This window comes from Plectrocnemia conspersa, unplaced genomic scaffold (genome assembly GCF_051122295.1).
Source record: "Plectrocnemia conspersa isolate PC_06_02 unplaced genomic scaffold, ASM5112229v1 ptg000011l, whole genome shotgun sequence".
NCBI lineage: Eukaryota > Metazoa > Arthropoda > Insecta > Trichoptera > Polycentropodidae > Plectrocnemia > Plectrocnemia conspersa.
This window is the reverse complement of record NW_028277175.1, coordinates 9114191-9133663: the sequence shown is the minus strand read 5'-3', so window position 1 is coordinate 9133663 and position 19473 is coordinate 9114191. Positions and strand designations below refer to the sequence as shown.

General features: G+C 33.4%; 1 protein-coding gene across 2 annotated transcripts; it reads right to left on the bottom strand.

Annotated features, from left to right (window-relative positions):
* Positions 1-4673: 4673 nt before the first annotated feature.
* On the bottom strand, positions 4674-18835 carry mei-P26 (E3 ubiquitin-protein ligase meiotic P26). 2 transcript variants are annotated; one of them, XM_088196447.1, is made up of 8 exons: positions 18671-18835; positions 13079-13299; positions 12850-12994; positions 11540-12773; positions 10731-11020; positions 10304-10661; positions 10004-10236; positions 4674-4881 (listed from the first exon to the last, which is right to left on the bottom strand). In XM_088196447.1, the coding sequence occupies exons 2-8, from the start codon at positions 13210-13212 to the stop codon at positions 4777-4779; spliced, it is 2499 nt and encodes an 832-aa protein (XP_088052573.1). In that variant the 5' UTR covers positions 13213-13299; positions 18671-18835; the 3' UTR covers positions 4674-4776. The 2 variants fall into 2 exon arrangements, with proteins under 2 accessions (XP_088052573.1, XP_088052574.1); XM_088196448.1 differs by having other exon boundaries at positions 10731-11017.
* Between the last annotated feature and the right edge of the window lie 638 nt (positions 18836-19473).

The following is a 19473-nucleotide window of genomic DNA, read 5'->3' as shown; positions in this document are numbered from 1 at the left end:
AATGCCTAAGATATTTTATATATATAATAATAATAAATATTCTTCCAAAACATTGATAAATACTGAAGGAATATTGAAATGTCCTTTACATATGTATATATATAAATATTCTTTTTTATATTAACAATGGAAAATTTTAGTGCGTAAATTTTTTTCATCAGGAATAAGGATACGATATCCTCTTCCAAACTTCAACAACGCGGAAGACGCGAGCCAAGAGGCCCAACCACCTGAACTGCAAAAATTCACAGTGACGGTGCAGTTCCTGCTCCACTAACGCTCATAAGACTTGTGCACTGTTCATTCCATTAAAAAAACGATGGAATGATAAAACTGGTTAAATATTCTTTTTATACAATAGTAAAAATTTAATTTTTTTATTGCTGAATTTTTGTGAGGGCACATTCACTTAGTGATAAATCTTAATTTTTTAAATATGTATATATGCATACACTAGGGTGCGCAACGTTCGCAAAGAAACGCACACACGCCTACAGATAATCTTCAAAACTCGGAATCAATACCTCAGATAGATAACAGTGATACGTTTTTTAATCGACTCGGTACAAGCTGAAAAAAGTATCGGTAAATTCGTATTTAATATATATATACTACACAAGAAATACGCAATATATATATGGTCATGAGAATTGTTCATGTATTTTTCTTTTATTAATATATTTTTTTAATTTTTTTTATCATTTTCAAAAATTTTAAAACTAATTATGTCAAACTATCACCCCACTAATAAATTAATAGGTACGCATAGTTCAACACAATAATAAAAAATAATAAAAATCTATAATAATATATTTGCATTTTTAACAGGAATTTTGTACATGCTTAATGACTTGTAAAAATCATCAAAAACCTCATCACATTTCTGCAATAAACCACTTGTATTACTCTTTTATTGAACCCTTAATTAATAATATAGAACACTGACCGAGAGTCAATCTTGAATCCGTCGCGCAGCAGGTGCACTTCCGAAGCGCACCAGCTCGATCGTAAATGTGTAAATGCACACGGTAAAAAGAATGACGGCACACTGTTCGTAATGACTAATTTTCGTACACAACTAAGACGATATATATATATATATATACCCTTAAGAAAAAATAGATCACAATCCTAACAAAAACGTTAACAATAAATTTTCAATATTTTAAAAATAAAATAAACGCCTGTTCTCACATAAAAATGGTATGAATTTTGTTCACTCACTAATGGCTAAAAAAAAGTAAACACAAAATATTTATATGTATATATAATCACTGGATAAGCGACATAGTGACTATTGTGTAGTATAAATAGAATTTTTAATAATTTAAAAATAGTATAATTAATAACTAGAAACTCAAATTTGGCAGTAAATTCGTAAATATTAAAAGGCCAATACGCTAAGGCCAATCAATTTGATAACAATATACTTTGCATAGGCCAAAAGGTCCAATGTCCGATTACCAACAGTATACTTAAGACAATAATAATAATAAAGGCGGGATTAGTATGTTCTGTTAAGAGCAATGACTTATTTATTTTTGAGAAAACCATGCTATTTTTAAAAATACAATTTTAAAACTTTCCTACACCGACGTTTCAAAAAATATATACATACACATACGTATACGTATGCATAAATATATGTAAAATTCTGGGTTTATCTATGTACAAAAAATGAGTCACATGTCAATGAACATAAGGTACTGTCTTGAAACAAAACAAAAATAAACAAATTAACCTAATATATAAAATAGTATATGTAAATGAAAAATTAAAATAATCACATTTAAAAAGACGAAAACTTACATAATACAAAAAATAGTGAATACTTAAAGGTATTTGCAATTATTCATTACATTATTAAAGAAAAAACTAAAAAGCACAACACAAAAATATGATTATTTTTTTTCATATTTTTTTAATTCAGTCATCATAGTCTACTATTCACAAATATACATGTATTATATTTCATGATGAATCAATCAAAGAACCGGCAGAACGTTGTGTAAGATTCTTTTCGGCTCACGTTAAAAACTAATCAAACTTGAGAAATATAATACAGGTTTGTTGTATCTGTATACGGTTCAAAGTAAAACTTATCAATCAAACATATTGCTTTTTTTATTTGTTTTTTATATATTTTTTTCATATTATATAACAAAATAAAAATAAATATTGTAAAATGTAAACAATAGTTGTAAAGTTTTTTCCATAAAATTCTAAACAACAATGACTTTTCAATTATTAAATACAAAAAAAAATATTGGAAACATAATTACTAAATGAAATAACAACAAATAAATAAATTTGACAAATTTTAAAATAATAGTTTATATATAATTATAATAATATATATAATAATAATAATACACACGCTTGGCATGTTAAGCATCATATGCCAGTTTTTCAATTGCAGATCCGAATGTGAACATAATTGAAATTACTCAAAAACAGGTATCGACGAAATTTTAATATTGGTTAATTCCTCATGACTAGGACGCGAAAGACATCTAACAAATAACTGAAAAATTTGGTGGTATAATAAAGTTAAAATGTGTTTACAAACATATGATGCCTGTGAGTATAACTGGTCTTTAAATCAAAGTGTTTAAATCAAAATAAAACTGAAAATGACTAAAATCAAAGTGTTTGGAACAAATTTAAAGCTTAAGGCAGTGTACATTATAATTAAACGCTTATTATAATTTAAAATAAAGTAAGATAGATTAATAGCATTTTTAAATTTTATATGTGTAAAAACATAAAACGTTAAAACTAATCCTGAAGAATTATCACAGGCATGTGTTCTGACAGTAAAAATAAAAAGTTCCACCGGGTAATCGTAGATGTCTGAGAAACTTTAATGTTATACATAATAATTTTAATTTGGATGTCCATGAACAATGCGTAAAAATAAAAGCAATAATCTAAAACACTTTGTTTTTGCAATAGCATTTATAAAACTTGAAATAATACAATCACACTTTATCCTTCTTGGTATTGTTTTTATTTTTCCTCATCTCTCGTTGAAATATTAATTATAAAAATAATATTGGACATCTCTGCGAGATTCTAAAGATAAACTGGGCAAGATCTGTCATATATATGTTATGTATATACTTTTTTGTGTATAAATTATGCGCCAAAATATATAATATACGAACAGACAAACCAAACATTGCCAGTGAATACCACAGTGCAGGCCAAAAAGCTCAACACCATTGACAATAGGGTCCATGGCTCACGGCGAACTCGCGTCTGTCTGCCATAAACGACTGGCGTTATATTCACATCGTAGGTTTAATATATAAGACACATACTGTTCATATAATGCCTTAAAATTGAATAAATTTACAAGTTTCGAGGGAAAAAAGCTTTGTAAATACTTTACAGAATTGTATATTATCAAATGCAATTCAGTAGAAATAATACCGTAATTTTTGAAAAAAGTTTCACTAAAAACTATACGGTAGATATTATATAATCATATAATATATACTGTGAAGTATACGAGAAAACGTTCGATCGTCGATATTCAAAGTTGTAATTTGTCTCCAAAATCACCATATCAGCGTAAATGGAATATAAGAATATGGCATATTGAAGTCGATACCGAATCGTGAGCTAACGGCGTTTATAATACAGCTCGAGAATATTTTTAAGTAATCATATAGTTATAATAAAATGTCTACACCTACAGTAAATCGTCACAATCTCGAACAAATAAAAATTTCAAATGTAAAAAATGATGCTCTCAAAAAAGAGTATGTGAAAAATCATTTAACTTTATAGACTTTTCTGAATATATGGTAAAGATATATTTTAATGGACAATATATAACACATATATATAAGTATACCTAAAATTTAAATGGCACATGAATACAATATGTAGCCAGGCCCAAAGCCAAGCCACTACACACTGATATGTGCTCCTTACACAACAAAGCTACGATACATAGCTAACGCAAACATCCACGACGTTCATAAAAAAAATACTACATTCACACCCCACTGAACGGCTTTGAGCCACCTCAGTCTCTGGCAAGTGTTGTGCTAGAATTCCAATCTTCTCCCTGAAAAATTTCACGATCAAAACAAAGTCTGAATAATAAAATAAACATGTTTTTTTTTCTTCAATAATTTTGTGCCACCGACGTAGGCAGTATGGATAGTTGAAAGAAATGCACACACGCGCAAACAAGTGTCACAGTGCGCACGCGTACTCGTATATGAAAGGCCTGCGTAGGTGCATCCACTTGTGCATGTGTATATACAGACAAACACGCATTCGAACATCCACACGCTAATTGACAAATGTAAATACATTCAATCCGTTTTTAGGAACATTTCTGCCAATATTATCAAGTACTATTGTTATACAAAAAATAAACATAATAATAATAAATATTATATACGTGTATAGATAAATATGTACTAAAATAATTATTTTCATATAACCTAAACTTTGGATCGCTAGTCAACTAAATGCAAAGTTATTTAAATGTACTCATAATAAAAATGATATATCCTACTCAGTACTTTGGGGTTATTATGACTTCTTTGTATTTAAAAAAATATATAATAATATAATCAGACCATAGCGATAACATTGATGTAAAGTAGGAGTTGAGGGTGTACCCCAGTGAGTTTGAAAATTATAACAATACCAAACAAAACAAAATTATAATTACAAAAAAAAACAAGAATAGTGGAAATAGCATGAGATCAACTACTAATTGGAGACAGCGAAGTCTGATTCAAACCCAGTCCTTTACACTATGTACAGCGTGTTGAGGACCAGTACGTGATGATTGTTCTTTGCTAAGGTAACAATGTAGCCTTCCGATGTAATCTTCAATCCGCAACAACGAGACACCTATAAAATAAACAAGTACATACATTATTGACAAATCGTTATTCCACATAAATTATCAATACATGCCATCTATGATAACTTTCAAATTTTGTGTAAAAAGTTTTGATCAAAATTTTTGATTTTTGACCAGCGTAAACCCAAAATAAAAACCAATGTTAGATAGAATATTATTCATTTAATGCTATAAAATTACAATTTTTTGTTAGTGCGACATTTGCTGCTGCTATTTTGCAAGCAAATTTGATATACATGGTTACAGCGTGTTTTCTGAGAGACGAAGCGCTGAACTAACATCCAATCGATTCCCGTTTGGTTTTTATTACTGAAACTGTCTTTCCACACAAACATGAAGTTGAAAAAACTACCAAGAATCTTGTATTCCCCGAATCGGGTGAACATTTGCACGCGGCAATAATTTCTTGCGGACCAGCGCTGGTCCGCAGACCACCAGGTTGAAGACCACTGCATTAGAGCACTGGCTTGCAACTTTTTTGGACGGCGACCCATTTTTATAAAGCCAAGCGACTTGTGGGAGACACTGATTAAAAATTTATATTATCACTTTAAGTTTATATAAGCACAATCAGCGCTGTCTAACTGACGGCCTGTGAAATTTATATTTGTGTAACCAATTAATTTTAAAATGAAATTTAATAAATAATGTTATAAGTTAAAAAGCTATAAGGTCACCTCAGATATTTTAAAGGATGAAAAATTACAGAGGTGACCTTTTTTGGCACTGAATATCCCATAGATTAGGAGCCCGTGCATTAGAGGATCATGAGTAGCTGGAGGGTTATAAATATTCAAAATGTCCAACTATTTGCTTTATATGATGTAAATCAAGGAGCCAATTTAGGATATGAAATATTCATATTTTGACATGCACGTTTGAAACCATATATTGGGTTGATGCAAAAGTTTTGACATTTTTTTATAATCAAATTTATCAATTCATAATAATTAATAACATCTGTTTTTTAATTATTCTATTGTATAGGAGACGCTTCTTCGACACTGTCTGCCCAGTTTTGGCTTATTCAACAAACAACAGAGCCATAATATTTTTTTTAAATGTCTACCGAAATGTAATTATTCTACAGTGTTCACTTTATGAATTTCTTAAAGGTAATTCTGCAACTGTGGCAATCAAAAACATTTGCGACGTGTACTAAAATTCTATTAACACAAAGGTGATTTAAAAAATGTTGGTCTAAAGAACATATCTGGCAACCTTTGAAGCCTGATGGTGACAAGTTGAAAGTCGTGATTGCCATTGCTTCAATTCAAAATACCTAAGAGATTACACTAAAGATGAGAGTCAACCAGTTTGTTTTTTTTTTATTATATTACTGTTTTTTCTATCGATTGATATATGGACATGAAATATGTTGTCTACAACAATGTTAAACGAAAAAATATTGGGCTATACCTGGGCAACCCCCATTAACCACCCTGAAAGCAGAAATCCATTCAAAAGTGTAATGCGTTGTATAGGGTGGAATTACAAGGGTATTGTGTATTATGAACTTTTGGAATGCAACCAAAAAATTACAGCCAAACGTAACTGTGATCAATTAACAAAATTAAACACAGTTCTTAAAAAAGTTATACCTCAATTGGTCAACAGAAAGGGGGTAGTTTTTCACTATGACAATTCACGACCTCATTTGGCGATGATGACCCAACACAAGTTAAAATTTGAATGTTATGCACCCACCATACTCTCCAGACCTTGCTCCTTCTGATTAACATTTTTTCAGGGCATTCAAAAATTGTTTAGATAATAAAATAAATTGAAACAAGGATAGGTAAAAAAAAAGCTCGTATATTATTTTTTTGCATCAGTCACAGAAATTATATGTTAATTACATAAATAAGCTTCTACAAAAATGGAAGAGTTATAACCGCCAATAAATATTATGTAATTGTTTAAATTAATACAGAAATCCAAAAAAAAATCAACGTTGTATGAAAAAACGTCTAAACATTTGGATCTACCCAATAGTTAGCATTCATAATATCGTGCTCATGTTCAAAAGATATATCTGTATTAGTCCAGTCAAATAAGGCGAAATAAAGGCTAAATCTCGGAATGAAAGATAACAAGCTGAAATTTTGCACAGACCTTCGTTTTGATGTTCTAAGGACAGGGTGAAAAGTCTCATAAAATATCGTGTCTGCTAATCAATATGTCAAAGGTCACAAAATTTGTTTTTTTGCAAATATCTCGCGTTTTATGCGTCGCACGTCATTAGATGCTTAACAAAACTTGTAAAGCATAAAATTTTCTACAAGTTTGGTTAAAATATTTGTTTTGTATCATTAACCGTTTTTGAGATATAGCGCGAAGAGTGGGAGGCGTACATCCGTTTATAGAATCCAGCGAGTATTTCTACCTGCTTAACTTGGTATAAGCTTTGAAAAAGTAAACAATCGTGAAAAAGTGGTCTCAGCAAGTCGTTTCAACCATAATTTTATTACTTTCTTCATTGTATTATTAGGAATTAAGAATGAAATATTGTTCGACAAGAAATTTGTGCGAAAAAATTGAAAGAGTTGAGAGATGTCCTTACGGAGTATGTACCAGATGATAAGATCATTTCCAAATTAAGAGAAAAATATTTAACTGATATTATAATTACAACGAAGATTGGATCATTCCCTATTTTTTCTTTTCGCGATGCTCAAGCTTAAATTTTATCCATAGCTTGGTATGAAAATAAAAAAGGCACTTCGGAAGAACACTTGCGCATAGTGGAAGCTGCTGCGGCGATTATTAGAGAAGATATTCGATCTTCTGTTGTTGAGACCAAGTCCTATCCGCCCCCGAGTAAAATATTAATGAAGAAATTCCGAAAACTTTATTACATTTTCTGCAAGAAGTTATTATAAAGAACAGAAAAGGAAAGACGGGGCATTTTAAAACGAAATACACAGCTATAATTCATGCTATAATGACTTCCATACGAAAACAGTCCTTTTCTTCGCAGTTATTAATAGGCCTATCTGTATTTCTTCATAGAAGAAATACAGATAGGCCAAACATCCAAAAAGACTTTTGGATGTTTTGTCAAGTTTAGGTTTTTTCGCTTCATATAGTGATACTGTAAAATATTAAATTTCAGCTGTTTATCACCCACAGCCTCGTAATCAACCATCAGAGTCAAGTGCCTTAGTGCAGTATGCAGCGGATAATGCAGAAAAATATTTATACTCTTGATGGCTATAATACTATTCATATGAGAATGATAAAAATAATTACTTCAAAATCTGAAGTTATATCCGATGACCGCATAAAGAAATTTACAACAAAACCAAGTGCAAAGGAGTTAACAGCACTATCACATATACCCCTTCTAGTGTATGAAAATCATGTCGTACCCGGATTGAGCAAGAGATTCAAGTTAAAAATTTTAATGATGTAGAAGAACTAACCGAACAAATATTTAATGTAGTTGATTTGTTGTGGATGTACGGAAAGTGGAAAAATATCTCACCGTTGCCAGGGTGGAATGGATTTATTGAACAACTTACAAAAAACAATGAGAACTTTGTAGCTACTCGGATTCTGTTTCTTACTTTTATTCATCATCCTGCGAGTAAAATGGACACAATTTACACCACATTACAGTGTGCTATAAGCACTGCCAAGAAACATGAACAAAGAACATGCTTAATAACTTTTGATCAGCCGTTGTACATAAAAGCACGTGAAATCGTAGCAGCTTCAGATGCTAACTCAGACTTGTCCAGAGTAGTTGTGAAACCAGGAGGCTTTCATATGCTTATGTCTTTTATTGGATGCATAGGGTATATAATGAATGGAAGCGGAATCAAGGAAGCTCTCAGTACAATTTATGCTTCGAATTCTGTCGACAAAATGTTGGTTGGTCACGCTTTTGCAAGAAGTATCAGAGGCCATACGCTATTACTTTTTGCATTATCGATGATGATTTTTGAAGATATGGAGATTGAAAGTTATAATGCTTTAGATGGGTTCATTCAGCAGATAACAATTTGCGGTGTTTCCTATGAAACTGTGGAAGAATGTGCAGGTAACTCTGGCTCCGTAGTTTACATAGCGTTATCCTATAAACGGATGCGCGCTTCCCACTCCCCGCGCTATATCTCGAAAACCATTAACCATACAAAGAAATAAATTATAACAAACTTGTAGAAAATTTTATTTTCTATAACTTTTGTGAAACATCTAATGACATGCGCCGCAAAGGAGGCGAGATATTTGCAAAAAAACGATTTTTATGACCTTTGACCTTTAATATCTTGATTAGCAGACACGATATCTTATGAGACTTTTCACCCTATCTTTAGAACACCAAAACAAAGGTCTGTGCAAAATTTCAGCTTGTTATCTTTCATTCCGAGGTTAAACCCTTTTTTTGACTGGACTATATGTGTAAAATAAAATTTTATTTGAAACATCTCTGTATTACTTCACATTTGCGAATTCAAGGTGTATTATTTATTTATCCTAAGTAGTCAGCATTCTGATGTTGAAATCTATGATAAGATACTTAGATACTCTTGATAAATCGCAAAAACCACCCTAACAAATGCATTATAAATTAGGATATTATGTGTTCCTTGTGTTCTCGAGTATTTTATATATATATGTGTAGTTTTATATTTTTTGTCTGAACCCAAATCCTAGACCCACTTTTTTTAGAACATATGTAAGAACTACTTTTTATTAGAACATATGTATAACCTTGGATGTCATTCACAGACATAAATATTTGCTTTTATATTAGCTACTTTCTTCACCTCTTTTATTTAAAAATAATTATTTTTCACTTTTAGAACAAATAAAAAATGAATATCTTTTCCACTTTCTACGTATATTATTAGAAAGACAATAAAGAAGATTTTACGTATTTTTGGTTTAAAAAGTGATTTATTGTGTGGTTAACGTTGTGTGGTCTTATTTTTATCTTATAATCTACCACAAACAATGTTATCTAATATTGATTTTTACAAATAGTTTGATAAGCTCGCAATTAATTGAATGTTATGAATAAAATAACTGATCAGCAATTTATAACGATTCTCTATTGCTCCTGCCCTATATTATAAGAAAAAACGAATATATTTTACATACCTTGACATATGGGCACTCAAATTCGGTGACTAATTCGCCCTCACGAGTGAAAACTGCAACGTGGAACCTATTACCGTGCGAATCCCCAATAAGTACGTCGCCTGCATCCGAAACGTCGATGCCATTTGGATAATTGGTAATATTTTCGTATCCAATACGACGCAAAAACTTTCCCTCGTCAGAAAACACAACGACGCAGTGTCCTTTGAAATCGCAAACATAGAACTCTTTTCCTAAAATGATACATAAAATTAAAAGATCATAATAATTGTATATACATTGCACATGAATAATGCAAACCATTTATGGCAATATCCGACGGTTCACGCATACATTCGCTGCAGTCGAACCAGCTGAGTAGATCGCCGTTCTCCGATATGACAAACACGGTGGGAGTGACGCTGTCGACGGCGACAATGTTACCATCTTGCGTCACAGCCAGACCGGCCACAATGTCGATATAACGCACAGCGATTTTCTTCAGAAAATGTCCGTTCTTGGTGAATATCTGCATACGGGAGCGTTCGTTTCCACGATCACACACGACAAACTTTCCAGTCGCACGCATCATGGCAACTTTGCGCGGATACCACAGTTGACCTTCTTCTTTGCCGGCGGTTCCGAAGTGGAATTTGTACGTGCCAGTCTTTTCAAAGACCTTGAGAAATATTAAAAAAATAATTATTTGTTCAACAAACTGGATTAAAATGTTTAATTGCTTTCTTACAGTTATGCGATGGTTGTTGGTATCGGCCACAATGATGTCCTCTTCGTTACCGAGGCAAAAACCATGTGGAGAATTGAACTGGCCTTTACTGCCGCCCAATTGACCAAACTTGTATCTAATATGCATGGGTGTAGCTTTGCTAGAGCGCGGAAACGGACCGACGGAAGGCGTCGAAAGAGCGCTATCTTCTCCGGGTCTAGGAGACGGAGTAGTCGGCAGAGTCAACATCGGAGGAGACCGACCTTGAACATTACCGACTCCCGGACCACCCAATCCTCCACCGTTTACTGCTAAAAAATAATTTAACCTTACAATGATCAATCTGAGTGGATTAAAGGTTGAAAATCTTATTGAGTCTGTATGCCAAAAAAAGAGCGGATATATTCAAGAAAAGTTTTTGATATTTTAAAGTATATTTTTATTTATTTAATTTTGAGTACAAAATTTTATTACAATTAGGAAATAACATTTTTCGAAATAAAATATTACAGAACAGGAAAAATAACACGAACAATAAAAACAAAAAATATGAGCGCCTTTTGGCTTGTTCGTCGTAAAGGTCTCTATGCCATATATATAAACGTATTTTATTTTTGGAACTTAGCCTATACTTTGGATCTTAGATAACTGGTACTTTTTTGTAGGTCGAAATATTATATTCTTCGACCGATTATATATTTGTCTACATATATGGTATGCGTATGGATATAGTTAGAATAAAAATTGACCAAGGGTAATGGATCGAAAAAATGGCGCTAAAACTCAATATGATTTCCACCCTCCGTTAAAAGAATTTCCATATAAATTACCTGTGTCCAATCCCAATTTGGCGAGGGCTTGAATGTTGTTAAACACTTGAGTAGAGTTTATATCGTCGGATAAAAGTTCCGAAAGAATGAGCGATCCAGGTGCAGGCGAAGTGTGCGCCGGAGGAATGTCTTTTTGCAAACTAGCCAACTGCTGCAGATTATACTCAGCTATGGACGTCAGCGGTGGAAAGGAAGGCGCTAAAGGTGTAGCGACAAGCGGCGATGTAGGAGGTAAAGTGAAATCTTCGAAAGAGTTCTGCATGGAAGTAGGCATCGGTGCCGGGGACGACGCGTTCAACGACGCCTGTCCAATAACAAGTCCACTATCGCCAGTCTCATTTGGACTATTTTCAGTCTTAAATTTACCAAATTTTTCCAAAATAATACTCTCCATCTTATCGGTGTTGGTTTCGAATTCAAACGACAATTTAACATCCAGCTTTGGGGCGTCGTTGATGAGATGCATGACTTGAGTGGAGACCACTTTCTTCAGCATGGCTATTTCGGTGCCGTCTCCTTTTTTCAACAGACGAGACGTAAACTTAAATGCGTCCTCCAATTTCTGAAAGGTGTTATTGGTGTTGTTGTAGAGATCCATCACTTTCAACTCTCTCTCGGAGTGCAAATGATCCAACTGCTCGAGAGATTGATCACGCGCTCTCTGCAAAGCTTTTGCATACGATTCGTAAGACTCGCGTATGATCCTTTGTGAATCCTCGCGCTGTTGCTGCAATTCGGTGAGAGAATCGTCCAGGTGTTCCCTAGTGTGTGTACAGTCTACGAGACGAGACGCAGACATACGAGCTAGATTGTTCAGTTGAGACCTCAAGGTCGACTCGGCCTCGGAAAGTCGCTCGCAGTGATGGGCTGGTGAGGTTTTATGTAAACGTACAACACACTCTTGACAGACTGCTATTTCGCAAGGATGACAGAAAAACGAGAGACTCTCTCCCGAGTGTAGGTCGCAAAAGATCGGCTTATGAATGACCAACGTGTCATTAGAATCTCGGATGGCCTCGAATGGTACCACAGAGTGATTTTCGAAGCATACCATGTACTCGTGAGCGGATGTACAATTCGGACACAAAAAATGTGAGCAATCAGAGCATCTAGCAATAGCTTGCTCCTTACTTTTGCAGCACGTGCACACGATACTTTGATCCGGTGAGGAAACTTCTAATATATTGGTGAGAATATAATCCGACGGTAACGACGAGAGTCCAGAACTGGGTACCTTCAATAGACATTGCGATAGTTAATTTTCAGTTACAATTATTGCAAATAAAAATACATTGCATTACAACAATTACCTTAGTCTCCTGTTTGCACGTCGGGCATATAATCAAACGATTAAAAGCCAGTAAATCTCCCGCTTCGGCGATAAGCAGCTTCTCCAAACATAATTCACAAAATACATGCAAACAGCTCAGAATAAGCGGATTGCATAGTTTATTGCTGCAGAAATAAAAATGTAAATATAACATTAACATTTAATAAGCCAATATTGACTATCTCAGAAAACTAGAAAGTTATACTCACTCGCAAATTTTACATTCTTGGTCCTTACTTCCGCCGGATTCCGAAGGCTCAAGAGAACCTCCCTCATCGCCCAAACCGACTAGATTGTCGGGAAACAATTCCCCGTTCATTTCTTCGATACCGTTCACAGCCATCGTAGACCGATTAGCGAACCAAGGATTCACGGCAAACTAGTTGTGTCAAAGTTTATCCACTATCTCAATCGCTCAGTTCACCTGCAGCTAAAATAAAAAAACAATATTCATTTTTTCGTAGTAATGAAATATATTTTGGTTTAAATATTTAACTTCAATATTTGTATGAAAATAAAACGAGTGTCATATAAATGAAATTCTTTAATACACATAAAACTGTGAATAGTGCACATTCCAAAAATTTCTCCTTGACAAAACAAATATTAGATATATATTTGCATTATAACATACAAATATATTCAAGTAAAACAATAATCACATTTCACCAGGAATGCAATTCAAGAAGTCATACATGTTAAACAAATGGATTACTTCTCCAAAGAATGTGTATTTTTAATAAACTCATTGACCTGTTAAGAATTTACTTCAAGTCTGACTCATTAGCAAGTTTTATTTTATCATTTAAACATGTTACATAAAATTATTTTAAACTAAAAATAAAATTAGTTCATTTCATATGTGCATAAAACAAGATTCACATCTAAATGCTTATCATATCATATGAGTATGAAATTTATCGGGTATATGAAAGAAAAACATTTATGACCTTAATCCTAGGTCAGACCACAGCATCTTGTGGTTAATTGGTAAACAAGTATTACATTTTTTGAAAAATAAAGAATATGTTGATTACATTCAGAAGTATGTACATAACATTTAAACGTATTATATACAGTAAACCAAATTCAGTTATTATATTGAATGGAAAATATAAAACAATATTTATTAAAATCTAGTGGAAACTTTAATACTGTGTATTTGACTTTATAAACTCAACGAATCGTATCATACTCGCAAAAAAATCTAGACCATTTATGCTGACCTAAACGAGTATAAAATCTGCTAATTGTCCACTAAGTAAATTTTAAAAGTAAATGCATAGATTATGATTAAAATATTAAGAATACTACAAAATACTGCATATCATGTTAGGAAAACTCTAGAAACTGGCTGAATGGATTTTATTTAAATGTATAACGAGCAAGATAAAACAAATATTTTTGTTGTAAGCATATGTATATGTAAAGGTTAAGATATTAACATATGTATGCGCAAAATTCATGAATATCATAGGGCAAGGACATGTTAACCAACATAAAAGTAGTTTGGATATATTTAGACATGTATAATTTAAAATTTAAATACAGATATATGATGCTAATGGTTGCAATATTTTAAGAGCAGATGGACAGTATTTTATGTATTTCCGTCTTCAATATACGTTTTTTTATATTTTGTAGAAAACTTTAGTTAATTCTAAAACTAGAACTAATTTATTCTATAATGGATTATTTTTCAATTATATGTAAAGGCATATGAGAAAGTTACCATATGTAACTTGTTTATCATATGTAGTTACTCCTCGATTGCACTATTTGTTTAATACAAATATTGTTTATATGTATTACTGACAATATTGAATAAAATTTTAAAAAATTGGCTCATTGAATATTAAATAATATATGATTGGAATTTATAAAAATCATTGATTACATTAAAATAAATAAAACACCATGCAAGATTATTAATGCAAAGTTGTAATAAATGGGGCTAATTGTAATAAATGTTTTAAATTTCAATTTTAGTTATTATTTAACAAAACTTATAAATTTGGTAAGCATAACAAAATGCAAATAAATCGATGTGCACAAGAGCAAAAATAAAGGAAGCTGTTGCAAGATGGTGGTGCCTCTCAATGAGTACCATTATTGAGCAGCACTGTTATGTTATTTTTTTGGGCAAAATGTAGGCTGCAAAGATCGACAAATAAATGCTGCTATGGGTATTGTCCGTCTACATAAAGTTCTTCGTGATGAACAAGTATCGAAGACGAGCAAGAAATTTCCACGGAGACTAGTATGCACCGTGCTTATGCTTCCTCATACAGTTATTAAGGCCAAAACACATTGGGCATCCATCCAGTCCCAAACCTCCTAGTGATTTATATCTTTGATGAGAGCGTATATCCGACGATGAGAAGTTATAAAAGGAAGTCAGAACTTCGCTCCAACTTCGTTAGAATTCTCCACTATCGGTTTTCATAACATAAACTGTCTTTCAGAACATAAATTTTAATTTAAATAAAAAATAAAGAATTGTTAGTCCTAACTTGAGGAATCTTGTCTAGATTTTTCAGTCAAGTTATATTAGATTTACCAAAATTGTCAGTTAGAAATGGATGCTATTTAACAGGGAATAATTTTTGGAGATATGTGCATTTAAATAAATATTTTGTTCCATAAAACGAATTGTTTGTGCATTAATATAAGGTAAATATTCAGATTTTTTTCCGGAATAGGATTCATTGCAAAGTTATTCATAAGATGTTCACTGTTTCTGACCAATGCTCACTCGCTCGCCACCTTATTCATTGGATCTCATATTAACGTATTTTCCCCTTTTCCGCCATATAAAAAACAGGCGAAAGTCATTAAAGGTTCTATAGAATTTAGAGGCTCTGAAACTGCTAATTTAAAAAAAAAATTAGGCATTTCTGACAACTTGAAGTCATGAGTTTAATCAATGTCTTCCCCCCTCTCCCCCATTATCTACTATCAACGATTTGCAGAAGATAAATCAAGTGTCGGGTTGTTCCATGTCTGTGTTTTTTTTCTTACATTTACAAAAATGTATAACTTTTTATAAATTAACGATAATCTCACTATTATTTTGGTGTTTTGTTAACAGTGGTCATATCAATGATGCTATTTAGTAATGGGATATTTTTTGTTTCGATATTTTCAAACTTAAATCAACAATGGCAGTAAAGATAAAATAATCTTAGTTAAGCTATATTATGCTTTATGAGTTTAAACTCGGTCATAATGCGACAATAGCAGCTAACATTTGTACAGCAGTGGGCAGGGATGCATTAAATTTAGAAAACGGCAAATGTGGTTCTAAAAATTTCATTCCAGGAATTTGATAACAAACATTAAAGTAAGGTTCGGTAATCCTTAGGGGTTGCTAGTGAGGATATTAGGGCTGCCATTAAAACAGGTTCGAGATCAACGATACAGAAGCTAACACAAAAGCGCAACGTGTCGCCTACATCAGTTAGTGTTAATTTTCAGAATATGGGTATCTCATAAATTGTCAGGAAAATCTCGCTCAGTGAATCTCAATATGCCAATAGTTAATGATTTTAGAACAGAAAGATTCATTTTTCAGTAGAATTTTTACTGAAGGTAAGTAGTGAATCTTTCCTTTAACACGCGACGTAAAAGACAGCGGTTGAACTCCAATCAACACCCAACTCCAACCCCGAGAACAGAATTACACTCCAATAAGATTATGTTATGCATTTGGTGGGATATGAAGGGCATAATTTATTATGAGTTATTGGATTATAGGCAGACAATTACAACACACATGTGCTCAGCAAATTCGTTTAAGTGACCCAGACCATAAAAAATACCTTTACTTATATATTAAAGAAGGGTAATTTTACACCAAGACAGCGCTTGCCCTCATGTATCCATGAAGACTATTCTTGTGAACTCCTTTCTTACCCACCATATTCTTCAAACATTGTTCCAAACGACTTATCATCTATTTACATCCCTGCAACAACTTTTAAGAGAAAAAACGACATTAATGAATTGATTGCTTCCAAAAATACATTCTTTTTCGAATCTGATTGAATTAAATGTAGAGAATAATTGTAGAAAAAGATGAAGACTATATAATTTATTAACAGTATTACACGTTTTAATTTTTAACTCATTTAACCCTCACCTTTAAAAACGCAAAAACTTATGGAACAACCTGATATATATTGAGTACTTAAAAAAAAGACCAGAAATAAGTCCAAGATTGGTAAGTATATCTATTCGGTGTTGATATTGAGACTAGCTGTGGAACTGCAAGTGTGTCAGGTCAATCTGCAGAGCAATTCAAAGAAACTAACAAATTCTTAAATTCTTTTTTAGCTATTATTTGATGAAGCCTGGTTCTTGGCTAGCCATGTGAGCACTTCCCGGTCATAGTACTTTTTTAAAAATGACTTAAGAAATAGTTGCACGGACCCACCCTTTCCTATGCAGTGGTATAAAATATGCCATTGTTGTTAAACATTTGAAAATACTTGTACAAATTTAATTTTTAAGAAAAAAAGCTAATATGATAATTTTCTCCAGAAATTTGATGATTTTTTAGATGAAAATACAAATTTCCGAGTTAACTCAGACATGACCAGGAAGGGGTTAATTTTTAAATCTCAAAATAGATTAGATATTGAGACCTCGGACTTGTTTTGGTTCATTAATGTTTTACTAAATAAAAAAAATGAAAAAAAGTATGATTCTTGTATAATATTTATTTCAGATACAATAATTACAATCCTTCTTTTTATCTAACCTCCAGGTTTTGTCAAATAATTTCTCCACATTGCGCTAATCTCTGTCCAACTACGACTGATGCACAAGTTGCCAAAATATTTGTGCAATAATATTTAATAACTTTTAATAAACAAACGGACCATTCATCAGCACGTGTACAGCTGCATAATCAAGAATGACCGAAAAATCTCCATAAGTGAAACCTTTCATCAACAAGAACTGCAATGTACATTCAATATTTGATACCGGAAAGAGACCTACGACATTGGTTCGCCAGCCTCAGCATGAGACACCCGAGCCATCAAACGTCGACGTTACTTCAGGCTCGGACAAAGCAGGAAAACGCCTCTCCCTGATGTGGACCTACCTGATCTCTTCGATTCGGCAGCAACTTTGATGTCCACCTGAACGAAGCCATCGCGAGAAAGAACAAAAAGTCGGCGTAAAAGAAAAAAGTTTAAGGGCTCCTGCTTTAATCGTAAGTGCGAAATATCGTTGAAGTTATTCGTTATATAAAAGCATATTCGCAGTCAACCCTGACCTACCCCAAATGTACATTCGACTAAATCAATAGCTCGTTAAACAGATCGACCCACACCATTGTTTCCATGCGATAATTCCGCAGCCTCGAATGACCTACTTATTTGACCCTGTGCAACTGGAACGCTCTGGATCGTGCGAAAAGAAGCGGTAGACTCGGTCGTAATATTAAATGGTATAAAAGGAACGAACGCGAATCGAGAAGAATAAAGGGTAGCAGCAGTAGGCAGGGATAATCGAGCGAGGGGTCGGGGTCGCAAGTCGGCTGCACGGCCCGAGAGGTGGGGGCGACCGAGACGTATAGCGCAATGCGTTCCCGTCGGCCAATGGGTCGCCGGGGCCGCAACGTGCGACCGAGCGGCGCGAGATCGATCGCGAACCGCATCAATCGAACGACGGAGAAAAACGGCTAAAATCGATACGAGACGGCGCCGGGACAGGGACAGGGGGGGGCGAGATGGCGCCACCTGTCCCGGGACGCCGCAACAAAGGCGAAGGCGCAGGTCGCGGGTGCTCACCTCGGGCGGGCGGCGGGTCTCCGGGGCTCAGACGGCGGCTCACAGACAAAGGCGAGGGGCGCGGGGGGCGTCGGGGGCAGCAGCGCCCATCACCGACGTCCGCACCAAATGGCCGCTCGCCGCACAACTGGCAACCTCTTTCCGGCACCACCAAAGCCCAACTGCGACGCATGCGCTAACCGTTGAGCGCTATTATAGCAATCCCTTTTCACGCGGTGGGCTAACCCATGTGCGAATCGTTTTATTTTTTCAATTTAATCATATTTGCTAAAATTTCATACAATCGCATATAGACAAATATTTATATAATCGCATTTTAGACAATGTGTTACACATGTTTAATGCAGCTATTTATTATGACAAAAACATATAATAGCTTCTTTTCATTGGAATCCAAACAATTAAAAAGTATTTTAATTTTTAGGAACCTAATAAAATTAGTGCAATATCAGATGCAGACATTTTAAATCAGTCCTTGAAGCTAAAATACAAATATCCTAAAGTGTTTACGGACCAATTAAAATTTTAAATAATTCAAGTAATATCGTTACTATTAAAAAATTATCATAGCTCAAAGATCTCGATAAAATAGTTTTCGAACTTAGTAATTTCAAAATATAATTATATAAAAAGCGAATTCTCTGAAGTTTATACAGCATATGTATTATTTTTTTCTCTTTACCACTTACTGTGACTAGTATAGAACGTACATTTAGCAAATTAAAATTAATTAAAAAATAAAATTTAATTAAATAATATTGACTTGATGAACTTGCTATATTACAATTAAGCATGAATAAGCT